The sequence below is a fragment of the Oikopleura dioica genome, chromosome XSR (assembly GCF_907165135.1).
Source record: "Oikopleura dioica chromosome XSR, OKI2018_I68_1.0, whole genome shotgun sequence".
NCBI classification, from domain to species: Eukaryota; Metazoa; Chordata; class Appendicularia; order Copelata; family Oikopleuridae; genus Oikopleura; species Oikopleura dioica.
In genome coordinates, this window is record NC_137294.1 from 4236311 (window position 1) to 4262486 (window position 26176).

Consider the following 26176-nt stretch of genomic DNA (forward strand, 5'->3'; position numbering starts at 1 on the left):
GATAATGCACAATGGAGATGGGATAGAAAGGCATGAGAAAGATGAAAATTTAATTGAAATTACAAAAACGACGCTTGAGATAAAAATTAAACACCTGCGAAAAATTAGAGAGCTGACAGACGAAGGAAACCTAAAAGATATCGTTGACGATGTTCACGAAACCGAAAAAGATGTAAGCTCTTCAGACAAAAACCTGCTAACCACACATCGCTTTAGATCCTAGAAACTATTGCCGTGCTTATAGTCCTAAAGAAACGATTTTCTGTAAAAACGCAAACTAAACTTCTTCCTACGTACTTACTCCAGCTGGCATCATTCTCACTCAGGTAACGCATACTGTAAATGTTGATAGAAATGAGTTTTAGGGATTGGTGTATCGCCCTGGGGATTTCTGAAAGAGGCGGAGCAAAGATCGTGCAGAAGTTCGAAACCGACATTCTTGGTTTTTTGGAACTTTCAAATTGGGGCCGTTCGGGGGTTGGCTCGCACGCTGAATTGAGCGAGGAGAGTTTCAGAAAACAACTCACTCTTATAAAAGTATTTCTTTCTAATCGTTACGAACTTAGTACATGCGTTAAGGGAATTTCGGAGGAAGATGTCCGACGACTCTGGCATGCCAATCACAATCTCGCTCATTTAATTGATGCTCTGGAGCAGAGCAACGACTACTGTATTTTCTCGGCAGTCCGACAGTTAACTGGAAAAAATGGCTATGACGCCACAATCAAAGAAGTAATCAACTCTAAAGAATAAGATCGTTAAACCGCTTTTAGCATTTTTGGTCGAGCTGGAAGCATGTAGATAGAGGTCAACTTGATACTGGTGATAGACGATAGTACGGGTTTTGTTATTGTACATTTTCGTTTAATATTTTTTAGTTCATCAGAAAGTTCCGAAGCAAGTGCGCACTCACCAGGTCTTCAGGATACGTCGACCAGTTCCGTATTTAGTCCGCTTCCGAAGATGAAGTCGCCAGAATCGAGCCATTCCAGATACGCACGGGACTCAGGTCTTGGAGACTCACAGCTCAAAAGCTTCTCAAAGCGTCTGCGACGATCGCAAGACACTTCTCGACTTTCTCCATCTTCATCTAGAATCTGTGAAAATAGTATCATCGATCCATTTGCAGGTTATAATATTTCAAAATACAACAAGACGTCTTAATTGCATTTCGTAGAATCAAGTGCTAAAAGAAAAGAAGGTGTTTTTTCGTATCCAGATGCTCAGTCGACGCCCTATGTTAGAAATCCGAAACTGGCATTTACTGACAGAAGTCCTTTGCCACTCAATATCAACGACCTCTCGATGAATGACTCGATTAATGATGATAAACCATCGTGTTTGGTAAGTAAAAAAGTTCTCTTCCACTATAACTTCTCTATCTCTAGGCTTCTTATGATACATTTCATCATACGGAAACAGAGACAGATTCTGTGCAGGAGCTAAAAAACCCTCCTCGAACTCGAAACCGCTCTCAAGAAGTCCAAGATCGAACCTCCGCCTTCAGAAACAAAAAGACTGCGTTTAAATCAATGCTTGTTGATTGGGAGGTGCATTTTGACGATCTTATCCTGGAAAGAGAACTTCCAGGCGGTCGTTTCGGTACCAAATGCCACATTTGCAAGTGGCACGGGAAATGTGTCATACGGTAAAATCCCCATTCAATAGTGATTGTTCATTTGTTTCCTCTTCAGCGTCGCGAAAGTTGATCTCAAGCCAGAAAATCCAAATGTACAAGCATTTAAACAGGAACTTCATCATTTCAAAAAAACTCGGCATGATAATGTGGAGTTATTTCTTGGCGCCTGTTTAACTCCACCAAATCTTGCAATTTTAACAAGATACTACCAAGGACCAAGACTTGATAAAAAGATAAAGGAGGAATCCCTATCGCTAGGTAATTTACATAGTTTTAAGGAATAAAATATTGTTGACCTAGAAAACGCACGCCTTCTCGCTGATCATATAATTAACGGACTCAAATATCTCCATGCCAAGGATATCCTTCACAAAGATCTTCGACCTGCGAATATAATGTATGATCTCGTCGGCAAGGTAACATAGTTAGAAGATAGTCCACAGCGTAATAAATTTTATTAAGGCGGTCATAAAGGGCCTCGGTCTGGCAACGGTGTCTGCTTTAACTGGTGTTGGCTCGATACAGAAGAATCCTGCAACCGACAAATATTATATTGATGTGCCTACAGATTGGATTCATCGTCTCTCACCAGAGCTCGCCACGATTGACCTTGAGAAATGTCAAAAATCATCCATCATTCCCAAGGTAGCAGGTTCTTTCTTCAATAACAGCTATAGTTTTTACAGCTAAACTATTCGAAAAAGTCGGATATTTACGCCTTTGGAGTATTATGGGCCGAGCTTATGCAAGCCGTTCATCGATCTACGCAGCCAGCCCCGCTTAGCCTGATGCTAGAAAATGACTTCAACTCGTCCCGCAGAGTTGAGAAGACGGAGCTGCGAATTGACTTGAACACGCCGCCTACTGACAATTTCGAAAGTAAACTTTTCAACGCCGGGTTAGGAAGAAAGATAGAAGTTCCTGATCCAATTCAGGATCAAGCACGCTGCCTAATCAATAGGTAATTACTTTCTCGCTTGAGCCAGGCTTGCGACCTCTGGGAGTCCTAGAGTAGGAATGAATGAATCACGCTATGGTTATGGAAGGGGCACTTTTATGTTATTGAACTAAACAAATGAAATTAAGGTGCGTCGAGAGATCCCCCGCAAATCGCCCAGACTGTGAATGGATCGCCGAGAGACTTGATAAAGTTCAGCCGAACGCAGGACGTTTGACTCGCAGGTGCACTTACACTGCTCATCGTTCGTAGAAATGTCGTATTATTCTGTAATGAATCATCGTAGAATTTTAAGACCATTCCCTGAAGGTTTTTAAAGAGCCCTGGCCAATATGATATTGGCTATATAATTATTTACCGAATACATGTCTCTATAAAAATTATCGAGACATTGAGAAACGCCGAATATTTCCTCTTTACCCCGCAAACATACACTCTTCTGTGATCTAAAAAGGCCGTTAACGAATCGGTGCTTTATTTTTATTCATTCATTCCTGGTATCATTGTTATCTTCTGTATATCTGTTTCATTTGTAAATTTTTAAATATCATTCTTTATTGTACCCTGATCCATGGCTATTCCCTACTTACAGTTCTATCTGCCCGCTGTTGCATATGAAGGAGTTTGACTACGCGATACTCATGATATAAATTATAATATAAATATTTGTGGTACTAAGCTTATGCCGAAAAAGTGCCGTTAGTAAAGAAGATAGCCAATTAAAAACAGTTTATTTATCCGAGATAATTTTTAAATATGTTGGACTCCTTAAATTCTCGAACGAACCCCTTATTAAACGCATCAATGTCTGTGTAAATCTATCTCATCAAAATAATTTCTGTGCCTGGCACATAATTATTTTACGTTTGTTGAATTCTCATCTGTTATTCAAGTACTGTCTCTATAATTGACCTTTTCCTTTGAATAGGGGCGTTTCCTCGCCCTCTCTTATCCGAGATCGCCGAAAAAGTGGATTTTCATTCCCGCAAAAGGTTTTAAAAAATTGATAGTAGAGATCTTCATAAACTCTGTGATAGCCCTTCAATCATACGAGACAGAAGCAATTGCGACGAATCGAGCGAATCGATGAGCACTTGGATTCCAAACTTGCAGCTCTCTTCAGTTCGAACAACTAAATCGACAATTAAATCTTCATTTATGCACTTTTCCTTTGCTTACTACCCGTCCAATCCCTTCCTTTTTTCAAATAACTCTTCAAGAAAGTCTGTCACTTTTACCTGACCTAGGACAGCTGTTTTTCTTTCTTCCTGATGTATTCATATCAGTTTCGCATCATCACAATTAGCTCATGCGCGTAATAATACAAAATTGTACTCTATGAATACAAGGTCGTTTTGTTCTACCCAATCTCTTTCTTCGAATACTTCAAAAATGTTCAGAATCTATATATTTTCTTCCGAATTCAACGAATCTTATCTTCAACCTTGTCTCGCTTCTTCCGCAAGCTCGCAAGAGTCGCTTTTATTCACACATAGTATCTTCAAATCTAGTACAATATGCTTCCATTGACCTCACTCTTCATTTTCCACGAAAATCTAGGCGAAACGCCGAAAATACCTTTGTCAACCATGTATACAATTTAGAACTGATGAGTATTTCGGACACATCGATGTAGAAATCTGCCTGGTGGCCAACATCTGATCCGATATAGAAGCTGGATAAATGGTTCAAGTGAATTCTTACTGTTATTTTACCCACTATTTATTACCTTCTATTTCCGCGCCTTTTAGGTCACGGTTGAAAAGGAGCGCAACAAACATTTGTTCAGCCCACCGTTGACCCATTTCACAACTGACCCCTTTACCCTCTTTGTCGCCTTCTGTGACTTAGTTCTTGGTCCGTATAAGCAATCTCAAACTGAACAATTCACTCAATTTAATACAGCAGAATCCAGAAACTTGATTGATTTTTTTTTCTTATCAATAGAAATTAAGAACTAAGGAATGTTCCGTCTAACGAACAAAGGGAGCCAAAGTAGGAATAATCACAAGATTCTTCATCAAACAACGAAGATTTCTGATCATGTCAATGTTCTGAGTGGGGTTAAAATTATTTTAAAAGTTTATGCGCCCAAAATAACTTCGATTAATATCCATTGAAAAGCATTATTAATTCCTTCTACAGCCAGCAACTGCGCTCAAGACAACTGCAGAAGAGACTGTTACAAAGACGCTTGTCCCTAACCATCAGCTTCCTGCGCCTGTAAATGACGCACTCGCTCATGCGCAAACTCCTCAAATGAAACCTTCAATCGACGATATGGATAACTACTTATCAAAGATGAACGATTACGTTCTCTACATGAGGTCGCTGGAGGCTCGTAACAAAGCATTGGAAGAGGAGAACGCGCGAATTAATCGTGAAAATAAGCAGTTGCGGAAAGAAATGTCCATTAAAGGAAGATTCGTTAATCGTTCTGCCAATATATCGCTCAGTCAGGCACCTTCTTTGGCCGAAAAAGTTCACCATGACCTTAAGTACGCGTTGCCTTGAAAATTTAGCTAAAAAGTCGGCAAACCTCAATGAAATAAAATATACTCTACCTATTATCTCTTCTATTATTGCGTCTTCTTTAGACTGGTGCAGTAGATGTGATCACTGATCAGCACATATGTGAAGAGAAAGCACATAACATGGACGAACTTGTGACCCTCGGTCTCCCCCAGATTGAAACTGCTGAAGTGAGAGTGGAGAGGCTTCTGAAATTTGGCGCATTTGGGAGAATCTATAATGCTCATGGTGAGATCTCTGACTATTTCTATCATCGAATTCTATTTTAGTCAATGGTGAGCAGATGGTTGTAAAACTATTCGACATTCGACATGGTCCGGCTGACCTAAAGCAGAGCGTCATAAGAGAGGCAAAGATGCTTCACTTAGCGAGAGACTTTGAATTGATCGTAAAGATTCATGGATGGTTTGTTAGCTCCTGTGGGATCGACGTTGGTTTTATTCTCGAAAAAGCTGACCAAGACTTCGACGAGTACATTCATGGATCAATGAGTCTTATTTCTGAACTTCATCGCCTGGACTACATTATTTCCCTCCTTGTCGATCTCGGTAAAAATAAACAAACAAAAAAACATATCTAATGTGTCTTACAGCCGAGGCATTGCTTTATCTTCACGAGCAAAGCATTGTTCATCGTGATATCAAGCCTCGAAATTGTCTTCTATTTCGAGATGAAAACATGAGTGTCAGTCTCAAACTTGCAGATTTCGGCTCTACTCGGGTTCTCCCCTCAGACACCGAGCAGTTGACCGTGCAGGTTGGAACAGTTCTTTGGCAGGCTCCAGGAAAGGATAAAATGCCCTTGGTAGTTATTGTCACAGTTAAGTGTGTAAGTCGCGCGCCCCTAGATCCCGGATAAAGGTGTGCAAACGCCTCCCTCGCGAAGGTTGATCGACTTACATACAGAACTGTGTGATGAGATCGAGCTGAATTATTTATTCCGTATTATCCATTCTACAGAAATGGATGGATTTGAAAAAGATGGATATGACGAGCGTGTTGATATATACAGCTTTGGAGTGATACTTTGGGAATGCTTGACGAAAAAGTACCCATTCTGTGGTAATTCAAAGAGTAATAAAGAGATGAAAGAGTGCCAAAAGGATGACTGGCAAGTAACGCGCGAGAAGCGACATCATTGTCATCCCGGACCTATCCCAAAGCTTTGTAACGAAGATATAACAGAAAAATTGAGTAATCTGATCTTCATATGCTGTGCAATGGATCCTGACAAAAGACCCGACGCGGAATCAATCCTTGAGGTCCTTCTGGGAATCTGGAATCAATATAGCGATACCGTTCTGACAATCCAGTACAATATCAACGAGTACCCGAATGAGAACAGCCTCCAAAATATTGACGATCAACCCAACTTACTGAATTCACGAACAATCAATTACGTCCATAGCAACTCTCTTCTTTCCGAAGAGAATAGTACATTAGATTCGATCAGCGATTCCTTGAGCCGAATAAACATGGACACCGTGGACGGTCTTTCACATTCCAGCGAATTCATCGGAACTCAAGATCCGATAGACCCAGCCATCGATCCAGGACTCCCGCCAAACGACTTTGACAACACTCAATGACTTCCCCGTGCCTAATAAAAATCGCAAACTATGATACTGTACCATAAATTTCTATCTTCCCGTTCCGTTTATCAAGTTAATCAGTTTTAACTTTTAATTTTTTATACTTTCGTGACCTCTTTAACCGCGCTCTTTAATGACTGTAAATCAGTGATTTCATTCTTTCTTTCTCACTCAATGCAATGCTATCCTCAAATGAACGGTCCATTGTTGAACTCTAGTCTCTTAGATCGCAGGATGTTCGAATGGTAGACCTAACAAAACTTCTGGGGGACCTTGTAAATGAAATACCTATCGAGCAGTGTCCCGAGCTTCATGGTGTTAATAAAATTGGCGAAGGAAAATGGGGGAAGGTGTATCGCTGCGCGCTAAAAAACCAAGATCCCGATGATGAAACAGTTTACGTAGCTAAAAACCTTGCGTTTTCAAAACAGCGGCCAGATGAGCGAAAAAGTATGGAACAAACATTCCGACGGGAAGTGGAAGCGCTTTGGAGTATCAAATGCGACAGAATTGTGCAGCTGAAGGGAGTGTACGTAAACCAAAATGATGCAGGCATGATTTTGGAGTGTGCACAAATTAGTCTTGGTCAGCTTCTTCACTCGAAAGAGCACGAGAGTCTCAGCTATCATCTTGGACACGCGATCCACTGGATGCTCCATGCTGCGGAGGGTCTTCGTTACTTGCATTCTCGAAATCCGCCCATAATTCACCGAGATATAAAGTCCGATAACTGCCTTCTGTTCGACGATTGCCTCAGTCTAAAGCTCGCTGATTTCGGTCTCGCCCGAGAGGACGATGATATCAACAAGACGAACGCCATGGGAACACCAGGTTGGTGTAAACTGTTGTGTCAATTAGGTAAAATTAGTTAAGTTTGGATGGCGCCCGAGTGCAGCACTGGGAATGAATACGGACCCGAAGTTGACATCTATGGCTGGGGCATCATGTTCTGGGAATGTTTAACCAGGATGTATCCCTTCTACAACTGCCGTTACACCTGCGACGCAAAGGGAAACTACATGAATATCATTCTTAGGAAGGTTGAGAAGAAGGAAATGCCGGCAAAGATCAGTGGCATCCCCGAGGTACTATGGAATGTGATGGAAAAGTCGTTCGCGTTTGAGCCAGCGGAGCGACTGAAAGCCCCAATTATCGTCAAATACATGGAAGAATTCACTAAATTCGTCTGGGAGCCAAAGAGGATAGCCGTTCTCGAGGATAAATATGAACCAAGCTTAGAGAAAGAGTCCACCGATAACTTTGATAGCAATATGTCGAGGTAAATTAACGATAAAAAGAATGAGGCATTAACTTTGTTCCCAGAGTCACTGCATATCAGCCAAGTAAAGATGCCAAAACAATAACAGAGTTTCACCCGGCTTTTAACGACATGCTTGAGGCACCAAAGAAGCGAAAAGAGCATGTCCGCTCAAGATCAGCGGAGCCAAACCTGCTCCAAGAGATTCAGCGGGAGGAGTGCTTCAACCGCTCAAACAGTTTTTATACGAAACAAAGCTCTAGAAGATCGGACTACTCTTCTCTAAATGCCCCTCCGTCCCTAGGAGAAACTATTGACCGCAGGTATCGATACTAATGACGGCTTAGAATTAACACTTTAAAAGGATCGGCAGTCAATCGAGTGTTATCTCAGAGGGAACCAACTTCGGGGACTCAGGATATCATGTTGCCCTTGGTAAGTTTGACCAGCAACAAAAGATTTTTCTTGGTGGTTGTTTCATCTAACTTGGGTTCAGCTCCGACAGATGATTTTCAACCTAGCTGCTTCCCAAAACTACCGAATCCGCGTTTCTCCAGAAGTATAACCTCAATCTGGTCAACCTCCAAGAAAGAGTTAGACAGGGAACTGCCAGAATATGAGTCACTTTGCCATTATTCAGTTCAGCTCAATCGCGAAGGTAATTTTTCATCTGTCCTATGTTTTTTCTTAACTCCTTTGTAGCGAACGACTGTTGTAAGGAACATGAGTCCCAAATGCGACGAATCGAGCAATTCGATAATGACTTGGCTAATCGTCAACAAGTTTTGGAGGTTCGAGATTTACTTTAACTTCTGTTGCGATTTTATTTTTTGATGAATGCCAGTTAGCGAAATGAAAACTACGATATTTTTCATTTGATTTTGATACCGTAATTTTCAGTGATAAAATCGATTATTTTCTCCCTTACAATGTCAGTGCTCTTTTTTGAACAAAATGTTTTAGCCGCTCCGATCGAGGTGAGCGCATGAAACTACGAGCATAGAGAAATACCTCCCTTGTTGAACTCGTGATAATTGCGCGTTGTTTCTGCGCTAAAACTAAATGAACGGCGTGGCGGTCACTATCAGCCATTTTCGCTCGTCATGGCCACGCCTTCTTGGTCACATTTTTCGTAAAAGCAAGACGTAAACACGCGTGCTTATTATTTTCAAGAGCATTTCAATCGAAATTTAATCTTACTATTTCACTTTAAAGTCACTTTTGGGATAGAGAAGGGCCATTTCATGAGAAAATAATTTTAATACAAAAATTGAGCTGCCATATTTCAAAATTAATAATGCACTTTAGATTAAAATATTTTTGGAAAGAAGCTGATTTGAATTTCGAATGGCAGAATAAAAATTTTTAATGATTTATCTTTATTTATTTGTGCTCATCTCGTTATTTCCCAGACAGAAAAAAGTCATTCGAGGTTGAAAACAGGTTTGTTGTGATTTTTAAACGAACTCGAGTACTAGATGCATATTTCCCTGATTTGGGTGTGTGCGTGAGCACTCCTCACAGGACATGTGCCTGGGCGTCCTTCACAGGCCCGATGCGCCTAAAATCTTCACCCAGTGTCCTTATCGAGCTAATCGTCCAAAGACGCAGAGACCACGCGACCATTGCCCCTTTTTGGTTTTGAGACATTTTGGGAATCGCTTTTGGTGCTTTCCTTTTGCAGAGTCAAAGTTTATATTATTTCTCCATGAAAGTTATTTAGACGGAGGGCGCGAGGGCGGTTGCTTTGGAGGAGTATTTAAAAAACGAAGCAAAGAAGAAGCAGCAAAAGGGCACTCTTCGTCGACGCTCGTCGCCCTCTTCACCAAGTTGTCTCGACGTTCCTGCTGACACGAAGAAGACGCAATTTTGACCACTTCGCTATTATTACATTCCGCCCTTTTCTCACATTCAAGCTCGCGGATTCTAATTCATCCGCAGATTCTATCTCGCTCTCCAACACCACTCCATAAAGTTCCTAGCGTCGAGACAAATTCTTTCGATTTCAGAAAACAACAATAAATTGTCTTCAAATATTTAACCCATGGGCAAGCGAAAAAGGTATTTTCAATAATGGTGATAACTCTTGGTCACACTTTTCAATTTGCCCTCGGGGGTGTGACACTGAATGCATTGTGTGCCCGTTCGTGTTTGCTTATTTACCAATGGCTCCCTGTTTGAGTTGTTGATTCTTTTCTGGTGGGATGTTGCTCCTGCTTTGGGCAGTGATCGCCCATTTGCTGATGCTTTTCGACTAAACCTTACTGAACATTTTTGCACTTTTATACTCTGCTCAAACTTTGTGTATTTAAAATGCTCAAGATTGAGTTTCCTGAAGTTTTCACTCACGAGCGGCGCTCAATTTTCTTGCTATCAGAAAACAGTTGAAAGTGATTCGGAAAATGAGAGTACTTCAAGTACTTTCCCGAATGCCTTCCTCTAGGCTTTTCAGGTTAGCAACGAAACAACCTTTTCTTCCTTTCTTTTGAACATTAAAATATTTCCATTCAGCAACTGTGCCTTCTAACCATCTCAAAGTATATTTCTTTTAGTTCATCCTCGAGCGTAGCTGCTTCGAAGCAAGCTAAAATGTCCTCTCTTCCAAAACTGCAGCGAGAAGCATTACATACTGACCAAGCGCCGGCCGCTGTTGGTCCCTATTCGCAGGCAGTACGCGTCGACCGAACAATTTACATCTCTGGTAACTCTATTCAATCCGAATACCCATTAACGTCGACTTCAGGCCAAATCCCCTTCGATCCTGTTACCATGAAGAAAGTGGATGGAGACATTCAGGCGGAGACCCACCAAGTAATGAAGAATCTCGAGGCAATTCTGAAGAATGCTGGCTGCGATTTCTCCAACGGTAATTGTGAAAAGAGGCGTATTGAACTTGTATGTTTTATGTGGCTTACATAATCCCAAAAACAAATTATGACCTAGATTTTAGTGATCAAAACAACTGTTCTCGTAAAAAACATGGACGAGTTCGCTCTCGTTAACGAAGTTTACGCCCAGTACTTCAAGCAACCGTATCCGGCTCGGGCCTGTTTTGAGGTCGCTCGCCTCCCAAAAGACGTTAACGTTGAAATCGAAGCCATCGCCGTCATTGGACCATTCGAGTAAGCGAGATCAAAATTTGTGCTAAGCAACAAGAACCGACTTTAATTCATCAAACAATTTATCATTTTCTGTGAAGGGCAATTCCCGACTATTCAATATTTATTCCTGAATTCTGTTCAGATCGTTAAAATTCTGGTGTATATCTAAAGAAGCTTATTAACGTAAATTCTATTTAGAATAAGAGCGACAAGATGTCGAACTTGATCCCGGGATATAAAAGACATTCTATAGAAGAATTTTCGGGCGATACGAAGCGGATTCGCCCGACAAATCGAGAGAAAACTACTGATAAAAAGACTCGCGGTCGTGTGAAGATAAAGATTGAGCTCATCCAAGATCGACAAAAACGATGTACGACGTTTTCTAAACGCAAGGCTGGACTTATGAAGAAATCACACGAATTAGCGACGCTGACTGGCAGTCAGGTAGCCCGTCTTTGTAATATAATGGAGAGCACAGAATTAAGTTTAGGTAATGGTACTGGTTGCTAGCGAAACTGGGCATATTTATACACACGCGACTCCCAAGTTCCAACCAATGCTAAACTCGAAGCAGGGACGAAAGCTTATCAAAACTTGCCTTGAAAGTGACAAGGGGGAAATGAACATGGCAGAGAGTATTCCAGAAGAAGCACCTGCCATCGAAATCATAGAAAATATCGATAAAGGGACTGATCACGAGTCCGATGATTCTGTCAATGAAGGAAGGTGTTTTCAATTAATAATCGAAACCTTTTAATATACTCAAGTGGCTTGAGTCAAGCCTTCCAATTAAAAACATGCAAACAGAACCAACTGAAATTCAAAATCGACCAAATTTTAAATCGATCAATGCTCTTGTTGGCCGGAATATTTCCGATAGGTAGACAAGTATCCAAGAAGTCGTAAACCAATTGAGAGTAGTGATCAACCGGTCGCAAATATACCACTCGTGACCTCGCAATTACGTCGACGGGTTGCTCAATCATCGAATATTTTCCCGCAGTCGCTTCAGAATCCCGAGAAAGTTTGCATCGGCCCACCTCGCCATTTAGAGGAGTACAGAACGATCTCGTCTGTACCTGTTTCCCTAAGGCTCAAGTAAGTGAAACCTTCTATCAAAGAAGCTAATTTCTATTTCAGCAGAGATAACCCCGACTCGCTAGAGTTCAGCTATCTGCCACAGAACGACCACCAGGCACCACCTAATCCAATGCTTCACCGAACAATCACAGCTCCTGCAAGCCCAAAACTCTTCAAAGCTGCGCCGTATCTAAATCAGAGTGATAATCGATAATCGTTTTTTTTACTTCAATGCTTTGCGACTTTATTATTAAATCCCAAAACTGTATATACTTCCCTTTGTTTCTTGGATTTTTGTCAATTTTAGGTGACCCGTGTGATTCTCTTGTCTGTTTGTGTGGTCTGTAGTCGACGTAACTGCTTATCAAGTTCACATTCGTGAACAGTTGATCAATCCATTTTAAATTTTTGAAAGCATTTTCTTATTCTTCCTTGATTGCAAGTTTTCGCAAAAGCAGTGCGCAACGCTTGTTATGTTTCAAATCGTGTCTGTCATCATTCAAGGTCTCCGATATTTATTTCCTGTCTGATTGCATCTCATGTGCCTTAAAAATTTCTCTGAATTCCGAAAATTATTTGACATTATGCAATTTCAGATATTAATGAATTCGAAGAAAAATGACATGAATTTGAAACGACAAAATGCTCTCTCGTCTGAGCAGCATATTGCACCAAAGATAACAAAACTAGAAACATACCATGCCGACACAAATTCGAACCTTCTCGACCAACAAGAGCCTAATTCGTCCTGCAACGAAACGAAGAAAAAGACGAGAGGGCGCGTTAAGATTGATATAGAGGTGAGCGAGATTGCTCAAACTTGAAGTTTTAAAAGTGAATAAAGTTCATGAAAGACAAGCAGAAAAGGTGCACTACGTTCTCAAAAAGAAAGTCAGGGCTGATGAAAAAATCCTACGAATTAGCCACTTTAACGGGCTCACAGGTATACAGACAAAACGGACAATTCCAAAATTTTTTTTTTATGGGGAAAAGCGCCAAATCTCCGGAATTGTCCGAATTCTACTTGAAAATTTTTTTCTTCCAAAATGCTTTTTTTAAAGGTGTCAACCTGAAAATAGGCTTTTTTAAGTGCTGTCGATGGCTTTTTGGCTTTTCTCTGATTACCTTTCTGAAAATTATTCGTTTTTTTCGCAAAAAGGTGGTCCAACATAGAAAATAGACCTCTCAGATGAATTTTTTGTTTGAAATTTTCGGAATTGTGCGCTTACATAATTTTACCAATTTCCCTCAAATCTCCTGAATTGTCCGTTCCGGAATTGTCCGTTTTGTCTGTACATGCGGCATGTTACATGCCCTAGTGTATTTTTTTAATAATCTTTAGGTAATGGTTTTGGTTGCTTCGGAAACCGGCCATGTTTATACATATGCAACGAAGAAATTCCAGCCTGTTTTGAACTCTACCCCTGGTCGGAAACTGATTCAGACCTGTTTGGCAAGTGATAACAATTCTATTGAAGAAGAAACTTTTGATCCTGAAATAGAAATAACAGGTTTAACTCCAGTTAGACGATCATTCCTGTAACGAGTTTGTAGTGGATGAAGATGACGACGACAACACTCCGATTTCTCCGTTGGCAGTGTCAGCTGGAATGTCCAACTCCCATTCAGTAAATGAGCCACCACAGGCGGGACCCCACAATCTCCATGAGCCTATGCCCCCAAATCCTTCAGGCCTGTGTTATAGTCGTTAATAATTAAAATTTAAAAAACCCGCGAATAACACTTGGAAAGACTCTGCCCCACAGTGTGCATTGACGCGTCCTGGAGTTATCACGAAAACGTCGACGTATGGACACACTATGAGATAGTGCTATGTAAGAAACAGCCTGAAAACTACCTTAATGTATCGGTATACAATATCTTCGTTCAATCTTTTTTTTTTGATATCCACTTTTCATACTTGGAATTTCCCCTGAAAGCTTCGCTGGATGCAATTGCTATATATTCTATTTCAACTTCAAACTTTCATTCTTAATGTAGCTTGTTTATTGACTTAATCTTTACTGGCCAGAACTTCCTCTTCTCTCTCAACAAACTTCTCATTGAATTCTATTTTTTACAGTGAAAATATAGGTATTCATTTAAGATAGTCAGATAGCAATCGTCATGGTAAAGGCTGGAAAAGATGAAACCGAAACGGTCGCGCCTCGACGCAGTGCTAGAAACCTCGAAAAGCGGAAAGTGTCCGAAGAGACACCAGTTCCGGAACAGGCAAAACCCAAGCAGGCTAAGAAAGCGCCTGCTAAGAAAAAGCCATCAAAAATTGAACATGCACCAGCAGAGGCTGTCGAGACTGAGAAGGACGCTGAGGAGGAAGCAAAACCAAAGCAAGCAAAAAAGGAGCCCGCTAAAAAGAAGCAGGCTAAGATAGAAAAAGCGCCTGCTGCTGCTGAGAATGAAGAGGAACCCGCAACTAAAGAAACAAAAAAGAAGCAAGCCAAGAAAGCACCTCCAAAGAAGAACGAGGCCAAAGGACCCAAACGAAAGAAAGACGCTGAAGAAGAGACGAATGGCCTACCAGTACCAGACCTTGGCCCCGCAACGCAAGAGAAACCAGGCAGCGACGGTATGGCTTTGATGTAACCAAAATGAAACTCATTTCATATTTTTCCTCTACATAATTTTTGTATATTGTTGAGTATTTGTTTTTTCATATTATTTCATTTTAGACGAGTCGGCGACAGAAAAAGTCGAATCAACTGGTATGTTCAAAATTGCAACCTGGAATGTCGCAGGTCTCTATGCCTGTATCAAGAAGGGATTCGTCGAAACGGCCAAAACTCTTGATTGCGATGTTATCTGTCTTCAGGAGACAAAGCTTTCTCTGAAAAAGGGACCACCCCCAGAGATTAGAAGCGAGCTTAAAGACTGGAAATACCAGAATTACGCCAACTCTGAGGGGAAGGCCGGCTATTCTGGAACTGCTATCTTTTCTAAGACAAAGGTACAGTTGATGCAAGATCTAAAGTTAACGACATATTTTTAAGCCGTTGAGCATCCAACGAGGAATCGGAAAGTCAAAACACGATGACTTTGGTCGATCCTGCACCGCTGAGGTATATTGAAATATCATATTTTTCCCTATAACTGCATATTATTAGTTTGAGAAGTTCTATCTGGTAACCAGCTACGTTCCGAATTCTGGACGAGGTCTAGTCAACTTAGACTATCGAACGAAGGAGTGGGAGAGTGACCTCCGCAATTATTTGACAAAATTAAACAAAACGAAACCAGTCATCTACTGTGGTGATCTCAATGTTGCTCACACTGGTAAGCAACTCATAAACCTCTTGTGACAAGAGTTCTCATTACTGTAATCTTAATCCATGTTTCTATAGCAATTGACTTGACAAATGACAAGTCCAACTACAACAAGACGGCCGGATATACGCAAGCGGAGATTGACGAGCTCGAGAAACTTCTCGGTCTCGGGTACGTTGACGCTTATCGCAAGCTCTACCCAAAAGAAGAAGATTGCTACACCTTCTGGAGCTACATGGGAGGCGCTCGCGCCAAAAACGTCGGCTGGCGACTTGATTACTTCCTTATGAAGGTAAGTGATTAATTTATTGGTTCAATTCTTCAGTGGAAAATTCAGGACTGTGAGGAATGGGTTGAAGATGTTGTCATCCATTCCAAAGCTCAAGGCTCCGATCACTGCCCCGTCGAAATCAAGTTGAATCTTCCTTGATTCCAAAAGAAGCCACCACTTCAACGTTCCCCTGCACTGCCCCTGCAGAATACCTAGATAAAATTTTCGAGCAAATCCATTGTTCATAATGAACGTTTAACTCTGCTAATAAAAGACAATTATCGCAAGGAATAACTATTGATTCCGCACAGAAAGTACTGAATCGCTATTAGACGATTTTCAATAAGGATTTCTGAGTGAAATCCTTACCCCCCTATTTTATTTGCTCATTGAAAAGAGCGTAAAAAGTTATCCCAGATTCCCCCGGAAAATGATGAAATTTTCGAAAAAATGATGTGAGGGCACGTGACTGAAGTCACAAAAAACTCAAACTTTCCCGCTCGAGCATTTTCGACTCGTCTGAGCTAATAAGGCTTGTAATAGCTCAAAATGATCGTCTCTGCGAGCTCTTGCTGGGCATCAAGTTTTCATCCCTCTTCAACCCTTTTTCAACCCTTTATCTATTGCTCGAAAAATAGAAATTCAAAAAAAGGGTTGAAAAGGGATGAAAACATGATGCCCAGCAAGAGCTCGCAGAGACGATCATTTTGAGCTATTACAAGCCTTATTAGCTCAGACGAGTCGAAAATGCCCGGGCGGGAAAGTTTTGGTACTTTTGGGACTTCAGTCACGTGCCATGACGCTATTTCTTCGGAAATTTTATCCTTTTCCGGGGAAATCTGGGATAATTTTTTACGCTCTTTTCAATGAGCTAATAAAAAAGGGGGGTCAGGATTTCACTCAGAAATCCTTATTGATTAAAGAAAATGACTTTGTTTTTATTTGGCAGGAACGTCTGATTTATGCAGGTAGCCAGCTAGTGTCGGCATCGACCACCCTTTTTCAATGTCGGGTCGGGCCACTTTGAAATGGCCGAAATCATGGTCGGGTCGGGTCGAGTCGGCCTTTTGGTCGGGTCGGTGGTCGGTTTTTTTTAACCAATGAGAATGATGAAAAAGCTTCAAAATCGAAAGATGGGGGTTATGAAACTTTCGATTTTATAAATGTCCTAAATTCTAAATGGTTTTGCGCTAGTGAAATTAAAATATGAAAAACTTCTCGAATAACAGAAGTGAATTTATGTCAGAAAACATGCCCGAGAATGAGCGAAAACCGACCACAGACCCGACAAAAACCCGACCATCGACCGACCAACGACAAATCTCAATGTCGGGTCGGGTCGGTCCGACCAAAACCCGACCCGACACCCGACAATGTCGATTTGGTCGATGGTCGGCGCCGACCCTAGGTAGCCAGGGATATTTTTATTTGCAAAATTAACATTTAGCAGCAAGTATACTATCAACAGAACATCTTCATCCAACGTCGGTCCGGGTCGAGAAAACCAGTTGTGTCAAAAGTTTCAAACCCTTAGAAATTTGTGCATTTCAGTCATTTCATAATAATTCTCACTTTTCATCTGTTCTTTTTAGGGGAACAATTAATAAAGATTTAGCGGGTCTACTACGGCATAATTTCAATATCATAAATAGGGTAATAGACAGTAATATTAGGTAATTCAAATATCATTTTGAATCCTATGCAGAAATGGAAGAATCGACCTTGCGCCGGAACGTTCGATGTCTATAATTTTCTTCGAAGATTGAATATTCACGTCTGTGAGATGGGAGTGACCTTATCCCAATCTGCCGCTTCCAGCGCAATAACGGAATCGGAAATTCCGTATGCCCTTTGCTTAAATATTATATATATCGGGTACCCCTAGGAATCTTGTCACAAACCATTTTTTTTTTACTTTTTGAGGCCAACCAAGACTCACTCCATGTGGCTTGGGTTGTTCTTTGGCCTTCTGGCCAAAGGGGATGTCATAGAGATGTCCGGCGATCAGGCTTTTCAGTGCCATGTTTGCACGGCAGCAGAAGACCACTTGGGTAATCCAATTGGTCAAAATAATATTTTTTGTGGTGAATCGTTCGTCGATAATCTTTACCTGACTGACTGCGCAGAAGATCAGGATGTCTGTGTTACAGATGTTCGAATCGATTGGATCAAGCAAGGAACACAAATCATTACAACAGTACGAAGATGCGGTAAATCCGAAGACGACCTACAAAAAAATGGTAAGATACTTTTGATTTTTATCAATATATGTTTTATCTTTAGGGCAGTGCTTTGGAAATTATCAGCTATTTCCTCATCCATTCAACCTTTTCAAGGATTGTTTGAGTGTATGTAGCGACTCTGGCTGCAACAACGCAGATTCATACGAATCCGCTCTTGATGCTCATGCTGAAGATATTGGAGCCAGTGAGGAAATCGAGTGCCACGCTTGTCAACTGAGCGAAATCAACGGTGAAATCAGCGGCAATCTAGGCTGCCGAGATGGAGAAAGCACTGTTCCCGTCAAAAAATGCCCTCGTCACTTGGGAAATAGCTGCTTCACCGCAGCTGAGTGGGTAAGCGAGGTACAAGGAAACTTCGTCATAGAGTCAGAAGAGGACCATCGAGGTTGTTCCGCATTCGACTTCGAAAACCCGAATCAAGAATGCATCTACTCATTGTCTGCTACTGGGGAATATTCTGACTGTAAGAAGACATGTGAAGAAAGCAAATGTAATACTGGTCCTCTTGAAAAGAGAATTTCATGCATTACATGCACTGGAACCCGACTTTTTAATGGCGAAGGAACCGGTGTCGGAGACAACAATTGCTTCGAATTAGTTGGTGGTAATCTCAACATTCAAGAATGTGAATCAAACAGCCATGTTTGCGAAACAGAGCTTGAAGTCGACTGGCTCACCACTGGAGTTCAGCAGCAAACTATCCGAAGAGGTTGTACTCTTCCTAATCCTGATCAGACAGAGCCCGAATTCTGCGAAAAAGGAGAAACTGAAAATCGAGACTTCATGTACCGAGACTGTCATTCACGATGCGATGGTCCTCAGTGCAATGTTGGGATGGATCATGTCCAAGCTCTCCACCAAAAGGTACTCGAGGAGGAAGGAGCGCCAAAGCTGTCATCTTGCCAAGTCTGCAAATTCATTCAACGTAATGATGGAACAGTTGAGGGAGATACAAACTGCCTTGACACACCAAACAAACCAGACGAGTGTCCGATTCATGCGAACGCTGGCTGCTTTACAACTTCCTCAATCCACTTTTACGATGGTGCCGCGCGGGAAGAAGTTTATAGAGGTTGTTCGGCATTCCACGTTCCAGCGCAAGACTCAGAATGGTGTAATCCTTCTGAACTTGGTAATACACGATACAACGTCTGCAAAAAACAGTGTACAACAACTAACTGCAACAACGAAGAGCACGAACAACCAGAACTACCAATTGATGGTCTCTGGTCAGCATGTGAAGTTTGCGACCAAACTGTTGACCAATTCAATGTTACTATTGGTCTCGGCAACGATGGATGTTTTGATGGTTCGAAAAGTTATTTAAAACTTTGTGAAAACCCCAATGATCACTGCGTCACCGATCTCCAGGCTGACTGGTGGGCCCGAGGACACCACACCTACAGCATCCGACGTTACTGTGGAACTGATGCCAATACAGATAAATGCACGGAAGGCTCAACAGCCACAATCAGTTTCAAAGATTGCAAGACTTCCTGTGACCCTCGCAATTTCAATGAGCTCAGCGGATGCAACGCTGGACTTGAAAAAGTATCAGCACTTTTCGCCCCTGAAGATGGAAAGGGAGTTGACAGTTGCTACACCTGCCAGTATTACGAAAACAATGACGGTACTGTGATTGGTGATAAAGACTGCGGATCTCAAGTTCAGACTATGGGTTGAAAATTTTTTCAAATTTTATAAAAAATAAAATCTAAATATTGAAACATTTTCATCCATGGACAGGCAGGCTCGGTTCCTTCTTACCGATGCCCAGCGTATGCAAGAACCTCGTGCTACCATGCGTCGAGTACTCATGTTGACTACTTTGACAACAACAATGAGTTCACTGACGAGTTCAGAGGATGTTCTCCATTCATAGAGACCCGTGCTGACTATTGCTATGAATCAAATATAAACAATCTTCTTCATCGTAACTGCCGAGAAACTTGCAATGACAACAACAATTGTAATCGGTAACTTAACTTTATCTCATACTAATACTAACGAATTTCAAGGGATGAAATTATTCTCCGAGATCGATGCTACACTTGCTCTGGGACTAAAAATAGCCTTGGTGAAGCTCTTGGAGTCACTGATTTGAATTGCTTTGACAACGTTCAGCCATCTATGCTCCAACAGTGCGGTAACGGCGAAGTCTGTGCTGATGAGATGCTTGTTGACTGGATGCCTCGAGGAGAGCAAGTTGTCCAGATCAAGAGAGGATGCGTTTCCAGCGTTTCCTCACAGTGTACAGAAGGCGGTAGCTCTTTGATTAAATTCAAGGATTGCTACTTGCAAGTTTACGGCGATGCTAAGAATGACAATCTAGATGTCGGTCAGAAATTCATTGATCCATCTCACCAGCAAGACAGTTGTCACAACTGCAGATATGTCGAAGAAGACGACGGAGACGTAAGCGGAAACCAGATATGCCAAGAAGACCTTGCATCAAGTGATCAGTTCAAAGAAAAGTGTCCTGATTATGCGAGTCTGGGTTGCCAGGCCTCAGCGGCGGTCCATAATTATGAAGGTGTCGAAAAATTTGAAGTTTATAAATCTTGCTCTTCATTCTTCATCGGTGGCACAAACCAGGAGATCTACAATCAGTCCATGTCTAGCTCCGGCCAGCAAGTAGATTATTCAATCACGAAGACCACTTGCCGAGGTCCAAACTGCAACAATAAGCATCTAACACCACCCCCTGTTGGCGAGCCGATTCCTAAAGGACCACAGTGCTTGGTCTGTACAGAAACCGTTGACCAAAACAATGCGACAGTGGGCACTGGCTCTTCGGGATGCTTTAGTGGACACATGAAGTTTGTGCAAGAGTGTGCTATCGGAGATATTTGCAGCGCCCATATGGAAATTGATTGGTTCGCCAAAGGAAATATGCAATACAGAATCTATCGGAATTGTGCATCAAATCCTGTCCCCGACACTTGCTACTCGGGTGGATCGAGTCTTATTCAGTATAAGGACTGTTATTCAAGCTGCGATCCAATGGTTGATGGACCAGGATGCAACAATGACCTCGAAGAAATCGCGAACAAATTTACTGCTGGAGAAAACAGAGTAGACGAATGTTTCAAATGTGAATGGGAAGTCAAGCAAGATGGCACTGTCGTGGGTAATCCAGAGTGCGGCAAAAATGTTGCTGTTGGGAACTATCCGAAGGTTTCTTGCCCGCGGTATGCTGATACAGCTTGCTACTGGGCTGCAAGTTTTCACAGAGATTATAATGACGGAATAACAGAAGTAGAAGAAGATCATCGAGGTTGCTCTGCTTTCGAGCTTACAAGACAAAACCAGTGTGAGCGAAGAGAAATATCTGGTTTAGATCATCTTAACTGCAAAGAAACATGCACTGATAATGGCTGCAACTCTGAACAAGTCGTTCGTCATTTACAATGCCATACTTGCCAAGCCACTAAGAACGCTCAGGGACTCTTCGTCGGTGTCTCTGATATCAATTGCTTTGACTACCCGCAACTAACAGAGGTCCAAGAATGCAACTTCGAAACTGAATTTTGCCAAACCGAAATGATTACTGACTGGTACGGACGCGGCCAACAAGAAGTAACAATCCGAAGAAGTTGTGCTTCCAAAGCTGCCGGTGACTGTCAACAAGGATCAACAGAACGAATCATGTACAAAGACTGCTTCCATACTTGTGAAGATATGCTTTGCAATACTGGTCTTGAAGTAGCGGATCTCTTTGATGATGGCATTGGCCAGGAAAACTGTGTTACTTGCTTCTACGCAGAAGAAGATGATGGAGATGTCAATGGAAACACAAACTGCGTTAAAGTTCCTGATGCAAGTGCACTTACTGGAAAATGTCCAAAGTGGGCACAAAACGGATGCTTTACTGGAGCTGCAAAACACAGCGTCAGCACTGGTCCTGATGGTGAGCGAGAAGAAGTCTACAGAGGTTGTTCAACCTTCGCTCTCCAGGCACCTATCTTTGATAATGCTACACTTGTTGGCGGAACTGAGTACGTTATTTCAAAAGAAACTTGTGTTGGTGAAGATTGTAACGAAAAACCTGTTGATATTGGATCACCGCCCGTGAGCTTCACTTGCTTCGTTTGTACTGCTACTCAGGACCACACTGGAATGCTTTTGGGAACTGCTGATCCAACTTGCTTCTTTAATCCAGGACCCCATCTGGCTTACACATGTCCGAACGAGGATGATGTCTGTATTGCAGAGATGATCGTCGACTGGACTCGAAGAGGCGCACAAACGGCAACGATCCAGCGTCGATGTGGGCAGCCTATCATTAATCCCGGAGGTCAAGAATGTATTGAACAACGAAATCAGCAAAACTTTGCTAAAGATTGCGGTTTCTACACGCCTGAAAAGAATGGCAACGGCCTCAGTGCTACTGCTCACTTGTGGGGACTCTTCAGCACTCTTCCCGAAGGAAATACGACTTCTTGTCACACATGCAAGTTTGGAAAGGATCGCTTTGGAAACTTCCTTCCAGGTTCCAATGAAAATTGCCAAAAGCTTGATCCTGATGACCATAATTTCGAAATGGAGTGTCCTCAATGGGCTGATGCTGCTTGTTTTACTGCTGCCACATGGCATACAGAAGCTGGTATCGAAGTTGAAGAAGATTACAAAGGATGCTCCTCATTCGCTCTTACTCAAGAGGAAATGTATTGCAGTGTTGTGGACATCGAAGGTGAGCCGCATAACAGTTGCAAAGAAACTTGCCAATACGAGAACTGCAACCAGTACACTCCACAGAAAAAGAAGTCCTGCTTTTCTTGCACCGCCACAGTTGATTCAAATAATGCGACCGTCGGAATTGGAAGCCCAAGCTGCTGGTCTGAATTCCCTGACGGAAATCTCTTGGAAACCTGCGATGTTGATGAAGCCTACTGTATCGTCGATGTTGAATCAGATTGGTCTATTCATGGCAAACAAACGTACACTGTAAAACGTGGTTGTTCCAAGACACCAGCTATGAAAACCTGCGCACAAGGTCAGTCCGGTCAATTTTACTGGAAGGACTGTGCGGATTCTTGCGAATATGATGGATGCAATAGCTACCTTGCTGGAGCAACCGATAAGTTCGCAGAAGGAATGAACGCAACTGTCGCATCTTGTTACACTTGCGATTACCTCGAAAACGATGATGGAACCGTTGATGGCAACGTAAATTGTGGAGACAATCCAGGTCTGATTGAAATAAACGGCGGTGAAAGTGTAAAAACCATGTGTCCACCATACGCTCAGCTTGCCTGCTACACTGGTACTGCTTTCCACTATGATAAAGACGGCGTTGGCCACGAAGAGGTCTACAAAGGATGCTCTACCTTTGATTTACACGAGACTGACCCTGTTTGTGATACTATTCTCGAGAACGTCGATGAAGATGGAAACGAAGATGTCTTTGGTGTTTGCAAGCAAACATGCACTGATGATAACTGTAACGAAGGCCACCAACGCCCATGCGTTCCGGGAGCAGGCTCAGATTGTGGAGTTCTCTCTTGCTACACTTGTGAAGGAACCTACGATCATATGAACAACACCGTTGGATTCAGTTCACCTAATTGTCTTGCCTTCCCATCATACAATGATTTCCAAAGTTGTGCTCCTGGCCAGAACTATTGTATCGTTGACATCCAGATTGACTGGTATATCACTGGCGAGCAAACCACTCGAGTTCGACGAGGTTGTTCATCCTACCCGATGAGTGAAACGTGCCGTTCTTCTGGAAATCCGACCAGCCAGGCCCAATTCAAAGACTGCGGTGTTTCATGTGAAGAGGCTGGTTGTAACCGAGACCTCGATGATGCAGCTCGAATGTTCATTGAAAAAGATGAAGAAAGGCAAGACAAGTGTTACGCCTGCCAATACATTGAAAACGATGATGGAGATGTTCAAGGCAATAAATATTGTGCGGACGAGCCAGATCTGATCGATGTATCAGTTGATTGCCCAATGTATGCTCAAAAAGCTTGTTTTACGGGTACAAACGTTCATTACAACAATGATGGAGTCGTAAAAGAAGCTGTTTACAAGGGATGTTCAACATTCGAAATGGAGGCACCAGATATCGTTTGCAACAACAACTTCTTTGAAATGGAGAGCCAAGGGCAACTTCAAACTTATGGCGTCTGCAAACAATCATGCAACGGCGACAATTGTAACAAATTCCATGAAAGACCTTGCTTGCCCGGGGCTGGAGATGACTGTGGAATCATCAATTGCTACACTTGTGAAGTCACCGTCGACTCTAACAATCAGACAGTTGGATTCGGTAACCCTTCCTGCTTCGGAGACTATCAAGACATCAACGATCTGAAAATGTGCCCCTCGGGAACAACTCACTGCGCCGTTGATATCGAAGTCGACTGGTTCCAAAATGGTGAACAACAGACACGAATCCGCAGAGGCTGTGCTCCTCCAGAGGAAGAGACTCCAATGTACGAAGAATGCCGCGACGCAGTTTCACAGAACCAATTGTTTATGTACAAAGATTGTACTGGCTACTGTAACATGACTGCTTGCAACAGTGATACTTCTCTTGCCGCTGAGAAATTCATGACTGGAATCGCTTACGTAAGAAACAACCTGAATAACAGCCATGTTAGATACTTTTTTAGACTCAAGAAAGCTGCTTCACCTGCAAGTATGGAGAGAAAGATGACGGAACTGTTTTTGGTAACCAGTTTTGCGCTGATGAGCCGGACAAACTCGAATATGCCTCACAAAAATGCGCCTTATACAATAATCTTGGCTGCTACACCGGAACTAACGCACATTACGTAAATATTCATCGACAGCGACGCGAAATAATAAAAAATTTTAAGACTACCGAAGGTGTGAGTGTCGAAGAAGTTTACAAAGGATGCTCTGCATTCGAGATTCCTATGAATGACGACTTTGGACTTTGTGGAATCATCTACAGGGACGAGAATCCGGACAGCAACGATTACGAAGTTGGTGCTTGCAAACAGTTCTGCAATGATGGTCCTGATTGCAACAAGGTGATTCCTAAACTTAGAGAATAAGGCCTTATATTCATTAATAGGGTCATGTGCGACCATGCATCCACGAAGAGGGCAACGACTGTCCCCAAGGCGGCGACTCAAGTGCGGTTGCGATCACTTCCTCACTCATCGCTCTCATCATTTCCATGATTTTATAATCCACTGAAAATTTTATATTATTTATTACTTCAAGCTTTTTGGAATGTTTTGCAAAAAGTCCTCGATGTGTGAAGCAAAGACGAAGCGGTTTCATTTTTCTGTTTTCGAGCTGATAGTCGAGCTTTCAATAAAAAAAGTTCCAATTATTATGAATTTATTTTTTCATTTGCAGGACAAAATTATATCTTTTTCTTTGAGTTTAGGAAAGTAAAATTCAAAATTTTATTGATCAGTGAATAAAAAAATACCTTTTTACAAAATGATGAATAAAAGACACCAAAGAACATATCCTCGTCGAGAACAACTTCGCTATTGATCTGGTGAAATAGAAAATAAGCCTGAGCAAACTTGTTGAAAATTGGAGCATTTTGATCATAAGATGAAAGTCTTGTTTAGCAACACAGCTTTTGAAATGGGGCAAGAGTAGCCAGAAGCGTGTGTTTCGATTTTACAGAGGCCAGCATCATGTTAACCTACTTCCGAAGTTGGGCCCAAATTAATTACTCGAGCCATTTAAACTCGAGTAGAGCGCGTTCTGTGCTCACACATACGCCTGTATATTAGAGAGAGAGAGATAGAGCTCAAGAGATTTTTTCAAGTAGCCGAAAGCCAGGCACTATGCTCGAGGGCGGTAGACTGTGAGTAACGATAAGTCAGATGTTGACGTGAGCCATTTCAAGCGCTATTTTTAGGTGCATGGGTGGCCATGGCCCACGTTGTCTTTCGCTGCTCCTCCGTGCGTTGTGTTCCTGCAAGTAGGTGACGATTGTTTGTGCAGACCAAAGCTTTGTTTACTTTTTGCGAATCGAGATTGCAATAGTTTGCGAACTAAGAGATTTATCAAATACGTGATGATGAAAATGTAGCCGTATATATACGAACGGAGCTGTCTTAAATCAAAGAAAGAAATTGAATACACTTTGAATGTCGACGGCAGTTTATTTCCAGCGAAACGCTTATTCGGAGATGTAGGGTGGATCAGTGCCGTGTTGAAGCGGATCTACTCGACCTCCCTGAATTCGCTGCCGCTCGGAAGAATCCACGTTTCC

General features: G+C 42.0%; 7 protein-coding genes across 10 annotated transcripts; all 7 read left to right on the plus strand.

Annotated features, from left to right (window-relative positions):
- The first annotated feature begins 4 nt into the window (after positions 1-4).
- On the plus strand, positions 5-5915 carry LOC145707592 (uncharacterized). The gene is made up of 16 exons (XM_081785143.1): positions 5-172; positions 217-326; positions 366-537; positions 580-732; positions 774-835; positions 879-1129; positions 1178-1344; positions 1389-1648; positions 1695-1893; positions 1936-2055; positions 2102-2284; positions 2326-2600; positions 2726-3589; positions 3635-5357; positions 5399-5677; positions 5722-5915. Exons 1-13 carry the CDS (start codon positions 5-7, stop codon positions 2847-2849), a joined length of 2244 nt encoding a protein of 747 aa, XP_081641269.1. The 3' UTR covers positions 2850-3589; positions 3635-5357; positions 5399-5677; positions 5722-5915.
- A 1000-nt stretch (positions 5916-6915) lies between these two features.
- On the plus strand, positions 6916-9855 carry LOC145706385 (mitogen-activated protein kinase kinase kinase 7-like). The gene is made up of 7 exons (XM_081783774.1): positions 6916-7551; positions 7594-7999; positions 8044-8301; positions 8343-8413; positions 8475-8636; positions 8681-8769; positions 9702-9855. Exons 1-7 carry the CDS (start codon positions 6963-6965, stop codon positions 9849-9851), a joined length of 1725 nt encoding a protein of 574 aa, XP_081639900.1. The 5' UTR covers positions 6916-6962; the 3' UTR covers positions 9852-9855.
- A 41-nt stretch (positions 9856-9896) lies between these two features.
- On the plus strand, positions 9897-11136 carry LOC145706387 (2-iminobutanoate/2-iminopropanoate deaminase-like). Of its 2 annotated transcripts, none has more exons than XM_081783780.1 (4): positions 9897-10039; positions 10531-10679; positions 10722-10844; positions 10929-11136. In XM_081783780.1, exons 1-4 carry the CDS (start codon positions 10023-10025, stop codon positions 11102-11104), a joined length of 465 nt encoding a protein of 154 aa, XP_081639906.1. In that variant the 5' UTR covers positions 9897-10022; the 3' UTR covers positions 11105-11136. The 2 variants fall into 2 exon arrangements, with proteins under 2 accessions (XP_081639906.1, XP_081639905.1); XM_081783779.1 differs by lacking the exon at positions 9897-10039 and adding an exon at positions 10296-10430.
- A 106-nt stretch (positions 11137-11242) lies between these two features.
- On the plus strand, positions 11243-12727 carry LOC145706386 (uncharacterized). 3 transcript variants are annotated; one of them, XM_081783776.1, is made up of 5 exons: positions 11243-11526; positions 11573-11802; positions 11888-11962; positions 12004-12180; positions 12223-12727. In XM_081783776.1, the coding sequence occupies exons 1-5, from the start codon at positions 11293-11295 to the stop codon at positions 12374-12376; spliced, it is 870 nt and encodes a 289-aa protein (XP_081639902.1). In that variant the 5' UTR covers positions 11243-11292; the 3' UTR covers positions 12377-12727. The 3 variants fall into 3 exon arrangements, with proteins under 3 accessions (XP_081639902.1, XP_081639903.1, XP_081639904.1); XM_081783777.1 differs by having other exon boundaries at positions 12226-12727; XM_081783778.1 differs by having other exon boundaries at positions 11385-11526; positions 11568-11802.
- A 34-nt stretch (positions 12728-12761) lies between these two features.
- LOC145708021 (uncharacterized) lies at positions 12762-14235 on the plus strand. Its single transcript, XM_081785630.1, has 5 exons — positions 12762-12962; positions 13007-13105; positions 13505-13673; positions 13717-13856; positions 13917-14235. The coding sequence occupies exons 1-5, from the start codon at positions 12765-12767 to the stop codon at positions 13989-13991; spliced, it is 681 nt and encodes a 226-aa protein (XP_081641756.1). The 5' UTR covers positions 12762-12764; the 3' UTR covers positions 13992-14235.
- Positions 14236-14243: 8 nt separating this feature from the next.
- On the plus strand, positions 14244-16015 carry LOC145708020 (exodeoxyribonuclease-like). Its single transcript, XM_081785629.1, has 6 exons — positions 14244-14749; positions 14853-15127; positions 15171-15239; positions 15285-15453; positions 15522-15736; positions 15782-16015. The coding sequence occupies exons 1-6, from the start codon at positions 14290-14292 to the stop codon at positions 15872-15874; spliced, it is 1281 nt and encodes a 426-aa protein (XP_081641755.1). The 5' UTR covers positions 14244-14289; the 3' UTR covers positions 15875-16015.
- A 1612-nt stretch (positions 16016-17627) lies between these two features.
- LOC145708873 (uncharacterized) lies at positions 17628-25267 on the plus strand. The gene is made up of 7 exons (XM_081786572.1): positions 17628-17955; positions 17999-19623; positions 19705-19934; positions 19977-24537; positions 24582-24743; positions 24789-24965; positions 25010-25267. The coding sequence occupies exons 1-7, from the start codon at positions 17658-17660 to the stop codon at positions 25124-25126; spliced, it is 7170 nt and encodes a 2389-aa protein (XP_081642698.1). The 5' UTR covers positions 17628-17657; the 3' UTR covers positions 25127-25267.
- Positions 25268-26176: the final 909 nt, after the last annotated feature.

Bases quoted from the DNA above. Each gene is read 5' to 3' on its own strand.
- LOC145706385 (XM_081783774.1), top strand. From the start codon at position 6,963: ATGGTAGACCTAACAAAACTTCTGGGGGACCTTGTAAATGAAATACCT. The intron at 7,552-7,593 runs GTTGGTGTAAAC...AAATTAGTTAAG, and splicing joins GAACGCCATGGGAACACCAG to TTTGGATGGCGCCCGAGTGC. The intron at 8,414-8,474 runs GTAAGTTTGACC...ACTTGGGTTCAG, and splicing joins AGGATATCATGTTGCCCTTG to CTCCGACAGATGATTTTCAA.
- LOC145708873 (XM_081786572.1), top strand. From the start codon at position 17,658: ATGTGGCTTGGGTTGTTCTTTGGCCTTCTGGCCAAAGGGGATGTCATA. The intron at 17,956-17,998 runs GTAAGATACTTT...TTTTATCTTTAG, and splicing joins AGACGACCTACAAAAAAATG to GGCAGTGCTTTGGAAATTAT. The intron at 24,966-25,009 runs GTGATTCCTAAA...ATTCATTAATAG, and splicing joins ATGGTCCTGATTGCAACAAG to GGTCATGTGCGACCATGCAT.
- LOC145708020 (XM_081785629.1), top strand. From the start codon at position 14,290: ATGGTAAAGGCTGGAAAAGATGAAACCGAAACGGTCGCGCCTCGACGC. The intron at 15,240-15,284 runs GTATATTGAAAT...GCATATTATTAG, and splicing joins GTCGATCCTGCACCGCTGAG to TTTGAGAAGTTCTATCTGGT. The intron at 15,454-15,521 runs GTAAGCAACTCA...ATGTTTCTATAG, and splicing joins TCTCAATGTTGCTCACACTG to CAATTGACTTGACAAATGAC.
- LOC145706386 (XM_081783776.1), top strand. From the start codon at position 11,293: ATGTCGAACTTGATCCCGGGATATAAAAGACATTCTATAGAAGAATTT. The intron at 11,527-11,572 runs GTAGCCCGTCTT...AATTAAGTTTAG, and splicing joins CGACGCTGACTGGCAGTCAG to GTAATGGTACTGGTTGCTAG. The intron at 12,181-12,222 runs GTAAGTGAAACC...TTTCTATTTCAG, and splicing joins CCTGTTTCCCTAAGGCTCAA to CAGAGATAACCCCGACTCGC.
- LOC145708021 (XM_081785630.1), top strand. From the start codon at position 12,765: ATGAATTCGAAGAAAAATGACATGAATTTGAAACGACAAAATGCTCTC. The intron at 13,674-13,716 runs GTTTAACTCCAG...ACGAGTTTGTAG, and splicing joins TCCTGAAATAGAAATAACAG to TGGATGAAGATGACGACGAC. The intron at 13,857-13,916 runs CTGTGTTATAGT...ACTTGGAAAGAC, and splicing joins TGCCCCCAAATCCTTCAGGC to TCTGCCCCACAGTGTGCATT.
- LOC145706387 (XM_081783779.1), top strand. From the start codon at position 10,381: ATGAGAGTACTTCAAGTACTTTCCCGAATGCCTTCCTCTAGGCTTTTC. The intron at 10,431-10,530 runs GTTAGCAACGAA...TATTTCTTTTAG, and splicing joins CCTTCCTCTAGGCTTTTCAG to TTCATCCTCGAGCGTAGCTG. The intron at 10,845-10,928 runs GTAATTGTGAAA...CCTAGATTTTAG, and splicing joins TGGCTGCGATTTCTCCAACG to TGATCAAAACAACTGTTCTC.
- LOC145707592 (XM_081785143.1), top strand. From the start codon at position 5: ATGCACAATGGAGATGGGATAGAAAGGCATGAGAAAGATGAAAATTTA. The intron at 733-773 runs GTAATCAACTCT...AACCGCTTTTAG, and splicing joins ATGACGCCACAATCAAAGAA to CATTTTTGGTCGAGCTGGAA. The intron at 1,649-1,694 runs GTAAAATCCCCA...TTTCCTCTTCAG, and splicing joins CACGGGAAATGTGTCATACG to CGTCGCGAAAGTTGATCTCA.